The sequence below is a fragment of the Eupeodes corollae genome, chromosome 1, assembly GCF_945859685.1.
Source record: "Eupeodes corollae chromosome 1, idEupCoro1.1, whole genome shotgun sequence".
Taxonomy (NCBI): domain Eukaryota; kingdom Metazoa; phylum Arthropoda; class Insecta; order Diptera; family Syrphidae; genus Eupeodes; species Eupeodes corollae.
This window is the reverse complement of record NC_079147.1, coordinates 240,396,335-240,415,611: the sequence shown is the minus strand read 5'-3', so window position 1 is coordinate 240,415,611 and position 19,277 is coordinate 240,396,335. Positions and strand designations below refer to the sequence as shown.

The window sequence follows — 19,277 nt, the reverse complement described above, 5'->3', positions numbered from 1 at the left end:
AAAAATAGAAATTGAAAAGCACAACTAAAACCCAAACTAGAAATGCAAATCAAAACAAAAGCCAAAATATATGTACGTACATATTTCAGTAGCATGATCCCCTGGTACATCAAACTGAATTGTGTTTCAGCCGTAATGGAGTATGGAAGAAGGGTATTCCAATAGCAATCAATTCCAATTGATATACCAGGCGACCATGCTACTAAAATATGTACATATATTTTTTGTTTCATTTTGGTTTGCATTTCGTTAGAGACTTGGTCTTGGTTGTGCTTTTCAATTTCTATTTTGGTTTTTGCATTGATTAAGAAGGAATTGCGGAAAATTTGCGCGGTTAAACCTTTAGTAGTGTATGGTTGGCGTTCATATTTGTATTGTACGTTTAAAAAAAATATAAGCAGGCACTACACCATGCGCAATATTTGCTTTTGTTTTGATATATACATCTATTTAAAAGTACTGAGAGAGCAGATCTTAAAGAGAAGAGAAAAAAGAATACCTGCAACGATACATGGTCGCCTGGTCATCAAATATAATTTTGCATTTAAATACCATGCCTACGATGGGAGGAGCCTGATTTTAAAATGTTTATAAAAAACTAGGCAATCGACACTACACATGCGGCTTTTTTTGCTTTTATTTTGATCTACAAAGTAGTAGTGACAATGAGCAATTGAGAGCAGACCTTAATTTAGCATCCAATTTATTTTTTGTTTTTAAGAACCAAAGCTTGGAGCTTTTTTAATATGCTTGATTTTGGAATATGGCGATATTGCTTCCGTTCTAATTTATATTTGAGGCAATGTTTACTTACGGTACGGAGTAATTTTGTTTAGTTACTAAAATTGCAAGGAACTTAAGCCAAGATCCGTGGCGTACAGCTCCGACGTACAGCTTCTACTCGTACATGTGTTCAAGACAAGAAGTCTGAAGAAAAAATTATAAAATAATAAATATTCCCCTCAAGCCCAACTCAGGTTTTATCTACTAATAAATAATCTATGTAGAAATAAACTCAAATTATATTTGATGCTCCGCACCAGGCGACCATATAGCGTAGTAGGTATTCTTTTCTCACTTTTCTTTAAGATCTGCTCTCAGTACTTTTGAATATGTAGATCAAAACAAAATTAAATATTGCGCGTGGTGTAGTGTCTGCCGCCAACACTACTAAAGTGTTACCACATCCATTCCCCTCAATTCCTTTTTAATCAATGCAAAAGCCAAAATAGAAACTGGAAGGCACAACTATAACCTAATCTTCAACGAAATGCAAATCAAAACAAAAACCAAAATTATATGAACCTCCTTTGGTGCATGGTCGCCTGGTACATCAAATACAAATTGTGTGTCAGCCCGTAATGGATGCTAAATTACATGATCGCCTGGTGCGGAGCAAATTTAATGTTTGTATTTAAATACCAGAGGTAAGAGCGCTTTTGTACATGTGTGGTTTTGGATTGAACTAAGGAAATATTTTTTCTTTTCTTCTAAGGTACAGGGTAATTGTTTTTAGTTACTAAAATTTCAAAGAACTTAAACCCAAGCGATCCGTGACTTACAGCTCAGAACCCTACTACCCTATTTTGTGCTCTAGAAAAGAATAGTCATTGTCTTATGAATAAATTAGAAAATAATAAATTTCCCCTCTGGCCAAAATCACGCTAGTGTCTAGCCTAATATTTATGTAAATACAAAATTCTATTTGATGCCCTGCACCAGGCGACCAGGATGCGAAATAGGTATTCTTTATCTTTTCTTTAAGATCTGATCCAGTACTTTAGAATATGTAGCCCAAAACGAAAGTAGATATTGCCTGGGGTCTAGTGCTATCATGATCGCCAACACTACTCAAGGTTTATCCACACCAATTTTTCTCAATTCCTTTTTAAGCAATGCAAAAGCCAAAATAGAAATAGGAAAACGCAAATAAAATCAACCAAAGCATAGCAAAACAAAAAATGTATGTACCTTCTTCAGAAGCATGATCGCCTGGCACATCAAATTGAATTGTGTTGAAGCCTAAATGGATTGAATTCCACGCAGTATTTATTAAACAAAAAAAAAACAGGCGACCATGCTACTGAAGGAGGTATATATATTTTTTTTGTTTTATTTTGGTTTTCATTTCGTTAGAGATTTGGTTTAGTCGTTTTAAAGTTAAACCTTTAGTAGTATCGACACTACACCACGCACAATATTTGCTTTTTGTTTTGATCTACATATTCAAAAGTACTGAAAGCAGATCAAAATAGAGAAAAAAAATACCTGCTACGTTACATGGTCTCTTGGTGAATTTAATTTTTGTATTCGCCAGAGGTTGGAGCATATTTTATTTGCGTGATTTTAGACTCAGGGGAATATTTCTTCTTATATTTCTAAATACATACAAACATGATCGCCAACTTTACACTAATAAATGTTAAACCACACCCATTTTCCTCAATTCCTTTTTAAGCAAAGCACAAGCGAAAATAGAAATCGAAAAGCGCAACTAAAACCCAATCTTTAACCAAATGCATATGAAAACAAAAACCAAAACTATGTTTTCCTCCTTAGGTAGCATGATCGCCTGGTAATCATATTGAATATGAATTGTGTTTCAGCCGTAATGGATGTAGTGGTTGGAGGGAATTCCATCACCACTCAATTTCGTTTGATGTACCAGGCGACCATGCTACTGAAGACGGTATTTATATAGCTGTTTTTTTAATTTGCTTAGTATTTCGTTAGAGATTTGGTTGTAGTTGTAATTTTCAATTTCTAATTAATCTTTTGCATAGTTTAAAAGGGAATTGATAAAAATGGGTGCGGTTAAACCTTTAGTAGCATTGGAGGTCATGGTTTGTGTGTTGATAAAAATATAAGAAAGACACTAAACCATGCGCTTTTTTCTTGCTTTTGTTTTGATCAACATATTTGAAAGTAGTGAAAAAAGATAAAAGAATACCATCTACATATTATGATCGCCTGGTGCGAAAGACACTACACCACGCGCAGTATTAACTTTTGTTTTAGTTTACATATTCAAAAGTACTGAAAGCAGATCTTAAAGAAAAGAGAGAAATTAATACCAACATACTACGCTACATGGTCGCCTGGTGGGGAGCATCAAATATAATTTTGTATTTGAGTATCAGGTTGGCGAAAGAGTTTTGTGCAAAGAAATTAAGCGTGAGGGGAATATTTATATTTATTTATTCTTTTATAATTTATTCTTAAGACAATGCTCTTTTCTTGTCTACAACACATGCACGAGTAGTAGGGTTCAGAGCTGTAAGTCACGCACCACTCTTCTTAATTTCCTTGTAATTTTAAACAAAATTACTCTGCACCTTGTAAATTAGCATTGCCTTAAAAATAAATTAGAAAATATTAAAAATCCCTCACATTCCAAAACACGCATTCTAAAAAAAAGCTCAAAAGTTCCTTAGATAAGCTAAAAAGTTCCTTAGATAAGAAAAAGCCTCAGGAGTATTCTTCAAATACATATCTTTGATTATTCATGTACAAATTTCAATTAGCATCGGAGGAGAAAATTTAAACCAACAGTGAAAGACCAATTAATCCGGAAACGAAACAAGCACTCCTGGAGCCAATAAATATCGAGCCCTTCCCGCCATTTTATCGTAAGCGACATTTTCAATAAAAAAGAAAACTTAATTATTAAAATTTGCTAGTAACACATAGAACCTTGGAGGCTAGTGCTGTTTCTTAACTTAAGGATAATTACTAATTTTCAATACTGACTATGGGTACAAGTTGTTTCAAGGACCAGCAGTAAGCTTTTGATTTGTCGTTTACGATAAAATTAATTTTGGCGCTTACAATAAATTTGCGGGAAGGGCTCGATATTGTCATCCAAACATTATAACTCCCAACCCTACTACTCTTATATGTATGTGAACAAGAACATACCTTTCCATTGATGCATATATCTAAAAAAAATGTTCGTCTATTTTTTCAAAAAAATTGTGGGCTAACCCCTTGTCTAAAAAAAATAATTTTTTCAACATTGTCTCCGACCCCATCGATATGCACATCATAAGAAAGGTATCCTCAAGCTCTACTCACATCTGCAAACCAAAAGCTCCTGTGAGCTCTAGTCTCCATGTTCGACCATGTTGATCAGAAATTTTCTGTAGATGCAGTTATTTCCGCAACCAAGCCTTCAAAAGAGGTGTGGCTTTAACTGCTCCATACAACAAGAAGATACCTTTCCATTGATGCATAGATGAATGAATAATTCATAAATGAGAAAACTGTAAATTTAAATTCTAAATAGACAGAACAAATTGCGATAATTTTAGTGTTAAAAAATTTAATACAATTTGGAGAGTTGAGTTCAATTTTACTGGTTCGATATTTTAAAGCTCAAATGCACTTCAAAAAGAGATATGAGTGTTCAGAGTAGACTTTGTTCAGAGCGTGTTCCGCACGTGTTCCCTCACCGGTTTTCAAAATCCCTGACTATCCATGACCAAAACTATGCTCTCTGACTTTCCATTTAACGGACACTATGAACAAGGAACCTTATTTTTCTTTATTTGCAAGAAGAGATAAATAAAAAAAAGCCAAATTCTTTTATTTAATTTTTTTATTAAGCAAAATGTTATAACTTTTTTTTTATTTTGCATAAATTTATTGTTTCAGTATGTTTTTTTTTTTATTTTTTTCTTCAAACAAATAGGTAGGGGGTATAACAACTGGTTAGGGAAGTTAATTACAACGTTATACATAACATAATAATTTAGTACTGGTAATAATATTTTTTATCATTATAAATGAATAATTAATTAAAAAAGAAATAATAAACAAAAATAAAAATTGAACTCTAATTATAATAATAACTTAAAATTATGACTTTTAGTAGGGCTTAAATTAAAATTATTTAAATAATAATATAATAAAAAAAAGTAACTTGTATTCTTATCTTGATTAGTAAATTTGTTATTCATTTTTGCTGTTGTTTTTCGAATATGTATTTCGGCAGACGACACATTTATTTCCATCGCACAAACAAACTGGCGATTTTATTCATGCAAGGGAAATACCTGTGACTCTCTTCTCTCTTCTTTTTAATTACTTTAAATATTACATATACAATAATTATATGTAAGAAAATGTATAAAAAACGATTACAATGTTTTACCTTAATAATTTTTAAAGTATTATTATTTTTATGCAATGGAATTATCTAATTATTATATACAACAGAGGCATATTTTTTTGTTTGTTTTGTTTTTAAATTCATGAATGTTTTTACTTTGTCTTTTCTTAGTTTTGTTTTTGTTTTTGTTTTTTCAATCTTATGTAGTTTCGTTAGTAAATTATTAAGATATATTAGCGCAAGCTTGGAATTTCCCAGATGTATGTATTTTTTTGAATGTGAATTGTAAACAAATTAATTAATGTAGCGGTACTTAAATTCAAATCAAAACCAATTTGAATAAGATACTGAGAATATAAATTAAGTCGGCGGCGAACGGTGAATTTTTAATTTTGAAAACTTAAATATGCAATCTCACTTGCTTGTAGTTATTTGAGCTTTTTTTTGTTTTTGTTTCTGTTTTTTAAGTAGTTTTTGAATATATGTATATATATATTTTTTTAATTTTTATTGCATTCAAAGTCTAAATGGTTCTCGCTGATTTATTGGAGTTGTACCACGTGATTTACGTGCTTCAGCAGCTCTTGCACTTGCAGATGTGGGATCTGTTGATCCTTTTCGTGGTGTTTGCATTCCCGATGGTGTTGAACTACCACTGAGATTTTTCCTAAAGTAAAACAGAGTCAAAGGTTAGTTTTTCTATTTTTAATTTAATTTAAGAAAATATACATGTGTATTAAACATCAAAACACTCAAAAAGTCATCCAATTTGCTTTTGTTATTATTTTAATATTCATATAGAATAAAAGTTGATATATTTATGTATTTCTGTGACATGCAAAATTTTATATAGTTTGGTTAAGAAAAAATGCAAAGTAACGATTTAGTTGTTAATTTTGTTTTATTTTTTTGAAAAACATAAAACAAAAGAAAAATATAAAAAAACGAGTAAAACTAAAGCGATCGCCATAAAGATTCGAAAGGCTTTATTTGGAAATAAGGGAAAATCAAAAAAACTTTAAGCTTCACTTGATGGAGAACTTAATCTGGGAGCCTTCAATAAACACTTCCTGCAAAATACCCTACAATTTAAGTGGAACAAATAAATTTAGAGGGGTAGGGCAAGGTAGGGTAGGGGGGATTAAAGCGCAGTTCTTTTCTTCTCTTGCAATTCAAAATAAGATTTACGAGAAGCAATTTAGTTGTAGCAATTGTACCTATTGTAAAAATCGTGGTTTTGGATGGATAATGTTTGTGGGCTATGTTTGGAAAGAAAAATATGGTTTTCATACTCATATTTGTGCTAGTATTTCGAGTTTAATATCACTCGGAGTGGAAGCGGGCAGGTTCAGGCGACTTAAGGGACTTAAAAGTAAGGCAAAGATCAAGCATCTGAATGGCTAGCTGTCAAACAATTATTGGAAAGTTAGTCTGCGTTCAATCTCAAACACATAGGGTATCCGGATACATTTTTGTTAGTGTTTTACGTGTAAAATAACAGCTGATCAAAAATAGCTGAGATGTCAAAAAAGGAACCCAAAGGTATCCAAGAATTTTTGGGGTATGCAGGTATCTGATAGAACAGCTAATTTAACACATGGTTGAATTTCAAGAAGAATTTGCCTCAGAATTTTAGAAGGTAATTACGATCTATTTGTTAAATAAATGAAAAATGGCAAATAAATATTAATCTTGTGGAAATAAATAAATCTAACCTTTTTGTTTTTATGTATAAAAGCAGATAGAGGCGGACAGCTTGTGGAGTTACAAGCAAATAAGGTCGGTGAAATTAAAGGTAAGTTATTATTTCAGATGATTCAAAATCCCAAAGAAGAACCACTCTATTCCCTTTTTTTAAGTTTGGGAACAAAAATCCATTCTGCTCTTCTTGGAGGAGAGCAGAAAGAGAAAGGAACAGCTCCAAGACCCAAAAACCCGGTGAAGAACAATTTTTCAAGAAATTGCAAAGGTTCTTGAAGAACACGGGTCAATTTTTGATGAGAAGGATTTGGAATTAGAAATAAAATTAAAAAATATGGTCGACTGGTCGAGGGCGAATGAATTGGCCATACTTTGAGATAATGGCTGAAATTTACCTCAACGAGGCATGTTTAGTGACACCGAAACAATAAGTTCCCTTGTGCCATCTTCTAGGGCCTATCTGAGTTTGCTCTCGATCTCATTTTCGGTCTACATTCAAGAAAAAGAAGCAGTGGAATGTCTGATTTCAAAACAAAAATTCATCATCGTCCGACGAATCAGTTGAAATATTCATTAAAAGTTTTATCTTACAACAATTTTGATTTCGAAGCTTAAATGTTTCTCTGCTTTTTGTGATAAGCTGAAAGTTGTTTTTATTTTTTGACAGCTATCTCAATACAGTTATCCAACTCGTTCAACAAAGTATCTAAAAATCCACCTATCCAAGATACCCTATCCAGAGAGAGATTCAACGCAGCCAATTTCACTTTTGTCAAAATGCCAGCTTATCATAGTTTTTATTCAACTGAGAACTGAACTTTATTACCCTGTGATTTATACAATTTTATTTAATGGTTTATTTAAAAGGGTTCTTTGTCAAATTGGAAAAGGAATAAGTAATATTTCCTTAAAATACAAAAATTAGGTCGAGATGGAATTGTAGCTTGCCTATTTGCGTATTTTGTACGCAATTCAATTTTTGGTAGTTTTTGCACAGCCAACTGAAGGTAGATGTTGGGGAAGTTAAGTTCCGAGTTAAAAGTTTATGACACTTCCAAAACCAAATAGTTGCCTTGGTCTTAATTTACGGTCAAAGAACGCAGTTGACTTAAAATGAAGTCCCTTAAATGGAAACTAAGCCATCTAGAAAAAAAAATCTATTCAAAAAATTTTAATTTTCAGAGTATGTACATAATTAGAAATAATTTGTACTGTTCCAATTGCAATGGTAGTTAGGGAGTAACAAAGCATAAATGGCTTTCGACGATCTGCACATAATTTGTTGATCAAACGGGTATTACTATGACACGCGAGAAATGTGCATAAAATAGTTCTTTTTTTTCGAAAGAAAAGATTTAAACCGTTGAAGAAGTTTATAACAAAGAAAAAGATACAATTTATGGAACATCATTATAACAAACTAAAACGGTTGTTTTGCCAACCTTTTGAAATGGTTTCACTGAAAGTCTCACTTTATAAAGTGTCTCATCCTGCCTTTTTTGGGGAACAAATGTGAAATATGGTAGAGGATTTCCTAATGGTTAACCAAATACCCTTTTTAATGAAAACAGATGGATTTTTTAAAGGGTTTTGGTAAGACAAACAAAAAAGCTAAGACATCAACAAAAGTGCCTTAGGGAAACTCTCTCTCTCGCTTTATAGTTGAATCCTTAAGATTATTTTGTATGGTCAGAACCTTAAGATAATTTTAATTAAAGCAGTTCTAAAAATATCAATAGAAACAGTTGGTGTCGCTTTATGTAGGTCGATGACCACGGTTAAGGGCTGGCATTAAAGCTGAGGCCGATCATTTTGAGTGAAACTACTTTTTTAATTGAACTGAAATTATGGCCAAATACATGAAAAAATTAATACAAAATATTTTAAAGTTATTTTCCTATGGTTTTTGAGCTTCTAACAGAACTTACAGCACCATTAGGTACACGGAATGATTTAGTGTTATAGTAGAATAAAATAAGGGGCAACATATAGTGCTTCGTTAAGCATCTAGTGATTAAGAGAAGAACTCGCTTCGTTAAGCATCGAGAAACATCTAGTGATTAAGAGGAGAACTAACTTCGAGAACATTCAGCGCATACAAGAACCTCTAGTGATTAAGAGGAGAAATAGCTTCGTCAAGCATCGAGAACACCCTAGTAGTTTCTCGAACCGATTTAAGGTATATAAATAGGCGCTCATAAGCGAAGCGGGATTATTATTGGTTGTGAACTGCGATAAAGTAAAGACTGTGTTTAAAAAGTAATAATTGAGTAAAGACTGTGTTTGAAAAGTATTAATTGAAAGTGTTCAATAAATAAGTTTGGAATAATTTAAATAAGGTAAAATTGTGTTTTATTTGCAAGTGTGAAAAAGTTTTAACTGTCGGACCAAGCCGAATATTACAATACGTTAAAAAATTGCATATCGTTTAACTGTTGGTGTTCCAATTTTGTACTGTTCCGATCAGATCATAAAAATTTTACTGATGAAACATTTAATTTAATGTCGTAAATTTACTGATTGCTTTGAATGCTCATCAGGAGAACATTTCAGATTCCTCCTGTTTCAAATTGTACTGATGATGATGGCTTGTACTGATTGCTATAACCGGCCCCTTAAATGACTTGATCCGGGGACATTATCTAATTTGCTATGACTTTTTCTCAAATGACATATCCTGATTGGAAATCCAGAAGAACAAATAAATTGCCTTCAAATACATCAATAAATCCTAAGAACCTAATTGGATAATATTTTTCTCCAGGCAGAAAACTTGGGCCTCTTTCTGTTTTTTATTAAAAGAAATTAATAAAATAAAAACTTTAAATGAATTCATAGTTTTATTATATTGTTTATTTTTTAGTGCTTATCAACAAAAAAAAAACACACTAAACTCTGACATTGTGGCATTGCAAACGATGATGAAGATATGAGTATTTACCAATATGGAAGATGATGGAGTTGCACACAGTGTCTCTTATGTGTATGTACATAAATTGCCATTTTGAAACTTTTGCTTTTTATGTACATTTCATTTTCAATAAATAACACAAGGCATATTTTGTGTTAATGCACATAAACATAAATATATATGCAAAAACCAATAAATAATATTTAAGCAAATCCAAAACTCATTCATCGATATAAAAACAGAAAACAAAACAACAACAAATATTTAAACATAAGGGTAGTTGTTGGTAGGGGCGGGGGTGAGGGAGCGAGGACAGAATATAATTTATATAAAAGGAAGAACAATAAAAAATATATAAACAAACAAAAAACAAAACATCGATTTCACACTTTTCGAATTAAGTACTTGCGTTAATCTTTACCCCAAACTGCTTAAATTATAACTGTTTGTTGTCGAACTAGAATTACTGGATGGCGAGGGAAATGACTTGTCTGTCGATACCTGCCTTATTGGAATCCTTGAGGGGCGGCTTTAATATTGTTATAAAGTATAATGTAAATTTAAATTGTTTGTATTAATTAATTTTCTTTTTCTAAATGAGTTAAGTAGAGAAATATGAGTATACTATAATTTTAAAACAAATATAATTAACAAAAGCAAACAAAATGTTAAATTAAGTATTAATATATAAGTTGATGATGATTTAAAATAAATAAAATAACAAATGTGTAAATTAAATAAGAAGACAAAAATCACTAAATGCACTTTTTGTTTTACCTATATCGGAAGCCAAAGCCGGTTAATGTTGGTATGCTAGAGGATCTACTCATTCCACCATTGCTGTGATCGTGTTTTAATTTTATTTGTTTGTGGTTTGGTTTTAATTCATTGTTAGAATTGTTTAGTATTTTGTAGGTATTTTTCATTTTTTTCAATTAATTATATAAAAAATTGTTATTTTGTGTTAAAATTCAGTTGATCAAGTTTTCGCAATGAAATCGTTGTTAATTCGTGCATTAATATTAGAAATGCGGAGATACATAACATAAAATAAAAAAAATAAATAAATATTTAAGTAAATAAGTCATAATTCATTTTGTTTTAAAATTATTGAAAAATTAAATTAAAACCATGATGGTATGTTGAAAATATAAATTGAAAGTTATGAAATAAATTCGTTTTTATTTTGTTTGATAATGATCTACCTTGTGGGAGCGGGACTTGCTGATCCAGATGCTGTTTTTCGAGTGAGAGTGGAAACACCATTCGTTCTCGATGTTGCTGGTGTTACTGAAAGTCTTGATGGGCGTTGTGCGGTTGAAGTAGGTGTAGATGCTGCTACAGGTTGTCTGCGTTGTGGAATGCGTGATGGGGTTGTTTCGTCTGTAAACATCATAAAATGATTAATATTAAATTTTTGAGTATATTTAAAAATATTACCTGTGCTATCCAATGATAGAGTTGATCCATGCCTTGATGGTGGCTTAGAACCCTGTCGACTTGCAGGTCTTGAATTAGGCTTAGATCCGGCTCTTGATCCTCCTGGTGTCATACCCGTTCGAGGTGCATAAGACACTTTTCTGGATGGGGTATACCTGCCAGATGGCCCTGTCAGACCGCCTTCGTTGTCACTAAGTGAATCTGGGGTCGAAGCTGACAGTGATGATCGTGATGGTCGCGACATTGGTATCGAGCGATTTGTTCGTTCTCGCACCTAAATTTGGCCATTTTGAATTATTAATATGATTTTTAATTGATTTTTTCGCATCAATATTAAAAAAGAGATTTTATGAAAGATGTGAAATGGAATCGATGGGAAAAGAAAAACAAATTACTTTCTTTCCTTTTTTTGGGTTTTTTCTTTATATGTAATAATCGCAACTTACCCAATGCGTGGAGGGATGACAATGTGGTGCATGTGGACTTAAGGGCACAGAACGACTATTGTTACTGCGCACGAAAACTGTGCCACCTGCTCCCATATGCAAAGGATATGCACACGGTATTTGTTCTTGGGCACGTAGTCGTTCAAAGATTGGCATAAGTTCGGCCAAGTGTTCGTCGGCTATATCATTATAATAATAATAATCACGAAATACAACAACATTTATGTAAATTAAACCGTTCTATTTATGTAAATACGAAATTTATCATCACACAAAGTCTATGATCATTTAATTTTGTTTTCATCTATTTATTTATTTAAATAATAATAATATTGTTTGCGGTTTGTTTAAAGGGAAATTATTATTACGTTTCGTTTTCAATTTAAAGCCAAACAAAATGCAAGACAAATTTCTTTATTTATTATTTTTGGATTAATATTGCAACACATTTAAAAGGCGTTGATTTGATTTGAATTAAAAATCCACATGAGAAACGCAAAAAAAAATAATATAATAATAATCATATATGACAAAACCTCCAATCAGAATACCCGTTTATGAATTAACACTGAACAAGGTGCTTTGTACAACTTAAAAATACCAAATGATTTTTGAAAATATGATACAGCTTGAGTTTTTGTTTAATTAAATGTCGATTTCAACTTTAACTTAAAACTCAAAAAATAAAAAAACAATAAAATTGCATCTAGCAGAATAAAAAAAAACCTTTACATCATGCTTTAACGGTAAATAATAAAATTCAAAAATAAAAAAAAACGATACGTATTTAACAACATCACACCACACATCATCATCAAAACATCAGTAGTTATTGCTTAGCCTTTTGAGAGCAGAGCTTCAAGACCGAGGGGGATTTTTCTATTTATGCAGCTAAAACAACAATACTTACCAAATCAATCAGTTGGACATAATCAATGCCTTGGGATTATAATTTAGAACCGATAGATCCTCTGTAATATCGAAAATTACAGGACCTTGGTTCATGAATTGGCTTAGAAGAGCAAAGTTGACAACAAAAAAAAAAGATTGGTCCAAATTTTATGTATAATGTAAATGAACTTTTTGACAACAAACCAAAACAAAAATTGGTTTCGAAAATGAGAAAATGAATTGTTTTTAATGTGAGAAAAATGTTTAATTAGGAGGACTTATGGTGATTTTACCTTCATGATGGGACCTTGGCCGCTCATGTATGCGGGTGTAACAGATCCATTCGGGGTTGTAGACGTGGTCGTTGATCGGCGCCTAGTGAATGGCGTCATAGCTTGTGATACTCCATCGGCCAAAATGAATTGTTCTCGCAGCTCAATGTTAGTGCGTCCCTTAGCTATTTTTTCAATTGATTTTTTGTTATTTTTGAAATGGGTGGCAGTTTTTTTGTATTTTTTTTTTGTTTTTTTTTTGAAGATGGATGACACATTTAAGTGAAATTTGCATTTGGCAAAGCAGTCGATATACCAGCGTAAAAAAGGCGATACGGTTTTGGGTACCGTTTATAAATTGTTGCCGAAGGAAGCGTGGGAATGGATAAAATTGTAATTTAAGAAAATACAAAACAAAAAAATTAACAACAAAAAATAATAACGACTAGTATAAAACAAATTAAGAAAAAAAATAGAACAATCCAAAGTTATTTTGTTTTAACAAATTCAATTGTTTCTAGTGAAGCATTCATTAATGAGCATAATATCTTTTTATAAAAAGCAAAGGCAATACAAAAAAAATAAAAATGTTTAAAACTAACCAAGCAAAAAACAACCATAGTTTGGTTAACCAAAAATTTTAAATTAATAATAATAAAGCGAATTGTTATAAATTATTATTATAAATGAAAGGCGAAGTTAAGATAAAAAAAGCAATGGAATGTTTGAGGTTCAACAAAATATGCAGTATGGATTTATGATAAGTTTGTTTTTCTTTTCTTATGCTTAAAAATTATGTTCGATGGAGGCTTTCAATATTTTTCATAAAATTATTTCCTATAGAAAATAAAACATTTTGGAAAACAGAAACCATATTGAATCAATTGCACAGAGCTTGAGATTTTTGCAAATACTCTTTTATGTAAATATATTCAACTCTTTTGGATAAGATCAGTCTTACTATTTGCTAAAGCGACTTGGAGAACCAAACATTAACGGTGGTGACAGACTTATAATAATTTATTTCAGAATAAGACGTGTTGGAAAATTTATGACAAGAGGCAGAATCAATGAAAAAACAGAGATATGCAGCAACTATTTGACAAGGAGATAATAATAAGTTACAGCATAAGTTCACTTCTAACCAAGATTTTTGATTACAGGTCCTCAATTAAACAAGCAAATAGTTTACTCATTCTACAACCATTTACACCGTGTAGCAAATTTAATTAAGGCGAGTATAAATTTATACAAAAAATATGTAATTTGATATTGGAAGACTATGCTCTTAAGAATATCAAAACCTTTTAGGCAAACTTTGAGGAAAATACTGATCATTGTGTAGCAACTATCCGAATCCATTTCGATCTTCAATAGACACCGCGGGCGCCTAGTTCTAGTAGCAAGAACATAGAATGCCAAAATTCATCATAGAGCTTTTGGTTAATTATTTTGACATCAATTAATAGGGGAAAAGTTCTAATGAATTAGAAGAGCAGAGCATACGCAGTCTCTTTTATTTAAAAAAAATCGGTATTTAGACAGTCGAAAAAGTCGATAAACGAACAATTTTATATAAATTTAAATACAAATGTGAGGTGTGAAATATCAAAAACAACGATACTAAATGATTTTCCAATAAGAGGAATTTTAATAGCCTATTATTCGGGCACTTTTGAAGCCACAATATAAACCCTTTAATAATGTATTGAAATAGTTAAAAATGTTGAAATTTTGCAGTCATAGTTTGCTGTTAAGAAATTAGCAAGAAAAGTTTCATGACCGTATTATTTTTGGAAGAAGTGATCAAAATTGACTACGGAATCTTTTGAAATAACACATTAAAGATAAGATACGTAAATGAGCTACAATCGATTTAATACCTTTAAGATAGAATTTTTGTGAAAAAATCTAAGACAAATGCGAGAATTAATTAGATTCTTGGAGCATTTGTCAGTTCCTCGCAAAAGGCAGTACTTGTGAAAGAATTGTTCATGCTAAATTGTATGAAAAGGCTACCGTAGCCATTTGACTAATCATCAATGTTTAGTGCATGTTTTCGTTTTTAAAATAAAACAGACTTAAATTTACTCTCTTAAAAATAAGCATCTTATTGAAAACCTATATTCAAAATTTTAGGGAGCGATGTTTATATCGACAGAAATAAAAGTTCTTTTCAATTCTTTACTTATTAAAAGGAAATAGACATTAATCCTATGAATGTGTTCAAAACGGGCCCTTAACGAGGACAAGACGAGGTAATTAAGGTGTCTATGAAGGCACCATTACAATTTTAACTCAAGAAACACATTACTGAATAAATGTTTTTGTATAAGAAATTTGTCAGTAACAGATATAAATTTTGTAATATTTTTTTGAAGAAATACTTTAGTCAAGTGGGTGTTAGAAAAGTGCAGACAGAATTACAATAAGATCCAATTTTAGATTAAAAGATTATTTACTTGAACTGATATAAATATTCAGTTCAATCAGGAGCTTGAATTAAACATCATTCCACACGAAAAATATCCTCTTATCATGATCATTTTATTCGGGCGAAATCTCACACATTTGGAAGCTTTGACGTTTTACTTAAATTTTGAAGGCGAAGAGGATGACAACAACGTTAAAATGTATGTTTTTCGACTAACTTGTTTATTTATTGGGACAAATATATTAATTTTTGTTTTATTTTCAGAAAAAATCAATAAATTGTAAACAAAGTAATATGCAATATATGAAAATCTAGGGAAACCCTGACATTGCTAAAATTTTCGTGAAAGAACTTGTTTACTTGTTACTTGAAGTTGAAAATGTAACTAAGTACATTCTTGAAATATTTCAGATAACTCCAACCAATTATTGTGATCTCTTAACTTCCTCTTAACAGTTTTTAAAATATTTCAGATAACTCCAACCGATTAGAGTGATCTCTTAACTGCCTCCTGATAGTTAGACACTGTGTTGCCTTTTCTTCTAACTCAATTAATAGAATATTCATGACAATTCTTTGATTTTTGATATTGTTAAATTGATTGCAATGACACTTTTTTGCAACACTTAACAAATATCAACAAAAAAAATCATTTCTATTTGGTCATTTAAATCAGAATTAAATTGGGCAGGTTCGGACGACAAAAGGGATTTGAAAGTAAGGCAAGTTTCTAGTATCTGTAATCTAGCATAATATCTCCTTCAAATTAAGGCAACTTTATTGAAAATCTCCCTAACTATCAAGACAAGTCTACTTACGTCAAAATGACAGTTGATGATTTTTTTTTTGATTCAACTGAAAGCTGGACTTAATTTCTCTAAGAATTATTTATTTTCTGCACAATTCCATTTAATGTTGTGTGAAAAAGGGTTACTCGTCAAATTAGAAAAGAAAAGAGTAATACTTCTTTACAATACAAAAAACAAATCGTGGTAGACTTGTAGCTTGCCTGAGGAGTTTATTGAAGAGATAATATTTTTGGTAGTTTTCGTACGATGCACTGAAGGTAGAGGTGAGTGAAGTAAAGGCCTGAGTTTCAAATGTATGACACTTGAAAATCTAACTAGTTCCCTTGGTCAAAATTGTCGTTCAAAGAATGCAGTTGACTGCAAATAAAGTACCTTATGTTGTCTGGATCTGCAAATTCTTGGTGTTTTTCAAAAACAATTGGCAAACCAAATATTCATATATTCGTTCCATTTCTGAACAGAAAAAGACAATATATGTTTAAAAATGGATTGGGACATTCTGTGTATCCGCTCTCTCAAAAAGCTTATATCTCAAGAAAAGAGATTGGAGAAGGACTAAATGTCGTGTTATGCCATCAGTTTAAGAGAAATCAGAAGAAACAGTAGGTACATATTTCATTCCCTGTTCCCATACCAAAGACAGACAAATGAATGGAGACCTTTTTTTCTGAACATACCTATATTACGAATTATCATTTCTAAATTTGAAGTGAAATCTTATTCAGGATAAACTCCTGATAGCCTTTTAAAATCCGGGGAATCAAAAATATTGGAAGTGAAAGATTTCTCGGTAAAACTCCTAGAAGTGTTGATTTTGTATGAACCTTGGTTGGTGAAGGAATTAAAACCCAGCTATTCGAGTCAAGTACACCATTCTCTTCATTTTATGAGTTAAATGATGAAAAGAGTGAATGAAGAGACAAATAAAAATGAAAACATGGCAAATGATAAAATAACAGATATGCAAAATCTTTAAAACTTGACTGCACCGCCATAAAAGAAATATCGTCTTATTTAATTAATTTTCACTGACCAGTAGCAGTTTGTTGTTGAATGGCCATTATTTGATCAAGAGTAAATTTATGTAAAACACAACAGGCTTCATGTTGTTTTGGATCGTTTGGATTTGGTATTGGTAAAACTAACGAAACTTTATATTTCGAAATCAAACCAAGATGTCATAATTGTTTGTTTTAATATAAAATACCATGATGATGATGATAATGATTTATGAGTGATAAATTACACAGCATGCATAATTATTATTATTGTATAATTTTACAGAAAAATCAATTCAATTAAAATACACGACAGTCGATCAGATCAGAGTATTATATTAAATTTGTTTGTTTTTGTTTATTTATTTTTTACACAACAAGATATTTAAATAAAATATTAATTTTGATTTGGAAAAATAAAACAATAAAATCAAAGAGGAAAAATGAGAATAAAAAAAATAGATAAAGTCAAATTTTGAAATGGAATAAAAACGATATTATTTATATTCAAATTTAATTTGACGAACCGTTCGTTGGAGCGTGAAAATAGAAATGTTAAAAATTGTATTATAATATATCGTTTTTGTATTTTAATTCTTTTTTGTTTTATGTTTAATTGAAAATAAATAAAATTAACAAGATATCATTTATAGATCATATATTTCTCTGTAAAATTCGCAAACATTAATATTTTACTTGTTCAACAATTTTACGTGAGTAAAGCACCTAAAGTTTGTTTTATTATGTGCAAGCACCTACTTTGAATTAGATGTATAATAATAATTTTGTTTTTGTAGACTAAAACACCTTCTTACACAGATTTGTTTTAATATTATTTTTTGATATGATACGAGTATAAAGCATGAGTGAAATGGATTCAGTTTTGTTGATTTGATTTTAATTTGACAACAAAATTAGAAAAAAAAGAAATGTTTACTTGAACCCCACAATTTAGCTCAACAAAATGTTAATTGCATTGGAATAATAATAATAATAATAATGAAATAACGCAATATAGTGATGAATATTAATCTATGCATGTGTTTTTACTTTTGTAAGAAATTAATTAATTGTTTGTTGATTGTTTTAAAATTTCGTTAGAACAATATTAGAATATGCTAATAATTAATTTTAATTAAAGTTGTTTGTTTTTAATTTTTATTAAATGACCATTTCCTTTGGTTGATTAATATTTTTATATATTTTTTTTTGTAAGACTATTTTACTAAATGAAATTTTTGGATTGATCATCACTTACCTCGACAAGGATCGTTCTTTTGTAAGAACTCATCCAATGCAACCCAACCGCCTCCAACGCGCACCATCACAGTACTGCGAAGGATGCGGACGAGTCGTAGTTTCTGCGAATCGCCAAACTATGAAAAGAGATGACGCAGAAAATTAGATACAAACATTCTAAAAGAGAGATGGAGTATTTTTATGACTTACCCTGTACTTGCCTTCGCCGACTTGGAAAACACGGAATTTTTGTCGACACGTGCAAAGCATAACCAAACGTTTAACTTCATCATGAATCTTATCAGAGTCGTTAGCTGGTTTACGCTCTTGCCAATCTGGTCGAAGTGCCGCAATGAATTCCTGCCAATCGATGAGTCCTTCTCCGTTGCGATCGAATAAGTCAGCTACTGCGCCCATTTCCATTCGAGATGTATCAAATTCTTAAGAAGAAAACATATATTTATTAATACCTTACGAGCCTTTGAAAGTTTAGTCATAATAAACTCACTAGTGCTAAGGATTCCGTCAATGAACACCTCACGTGGTATTAAACCATTATTGTCCTTATCCATTTTTCTGAAGAGATCTGTCAATCTTGATTTCTTGTGATTCATGTACTTAAGGAACTACCATCAAAAAATTGAAATTAGTTAGTTAAAGGTATCCTAAAGTTTAAATCTCAGATAGACTTACCCTCTTCCTCCAGTCATCCCAGCTGAAGCGGCGAACTCGTTCAACATCTTGCAGATAAACGAGATGTTCGTGTAGACGGCGTTGTCGTTCCCACGCCAATAACCACACATGACGCCACTTATCCCATAGAAGTTTTGCTCTTGGTGAACGGAACTCTGCTTCAGGTACATGACTATCGAATAATATCGTTTTGAAAGTTTTAATTAAAAACAAAAACATAATCAAGACTAAACAATTGAAATGGAAATTAATGTAAAAGCAACACTACTCAGATGATGTAAGGAAGTATTCTACAGCAAAATGATAAGAACAAACTCGACATTGACTTAAGTT

General features: G+C 31.2%; 1 protein-coding gene across 41 annotated transcripts in view; it reads right to left on the bottom strand.

Moving 5' to 3' along the window:
• Positions 1-4,579: 4,579 nt before the first annotated feature.
• The window catches only part of LOC129942467 (dystonin), a 290,358-nt gene continuing 275,660 nt past the window's right edge, over positions 4,580-19,277 (bottom strand). For 15 of the 41 annotated variants that reach the window (XM_056051421.1, XM_056051422.1, XM_056051397.1 and 12 more), the window contains 10 exons: positions 18,945-19,116; positions 18,760-18,877; positions 18,462-18,691; positions 18,271-18,388; positions 11,609-11,787; positions 11,163-11,436; positions 10,928-11,105; positions 10,500-10,562; positions 10,144-10,251; positions 4,580-5,777 (listed from right to left, as the gene is read on the bottom strand). In XM_056051421.1, coding sequence (XP_055907396.1) covers positions 5,627-5,777; positions 10,144-10,251; positions 10,500-10,562; positions 10,928-11,105; positions 11,163-11,436; positions 11,609-11,787; positions 18,271-18,388; positions 18,462-18,691; positions 18,760-18,877; positions 18,945-19,116 — 1,591 coding nt within the window. In that variant the 3' untranslated portion in view covers positions 4,580-5,626. Of the gene's footprint in view, positions 5,778-10,127; positions 10,252-10,499; positions 10,563-10,927; positions 11,106-11,162; positions 11,437-11,608; positions 11,788-12,792; positions 12,957-18,270; positions 18,389-18,461; positions 18,692-18,759; positions 18,878-18,944; positions 19,117-19,277 lie in introns of all 41 variants that reach the window. The other 26 variants (XM_056051415.1, XM_056051420.1, XM_056051419.1 and 23 more) reach the window with 10 other exon arrangements.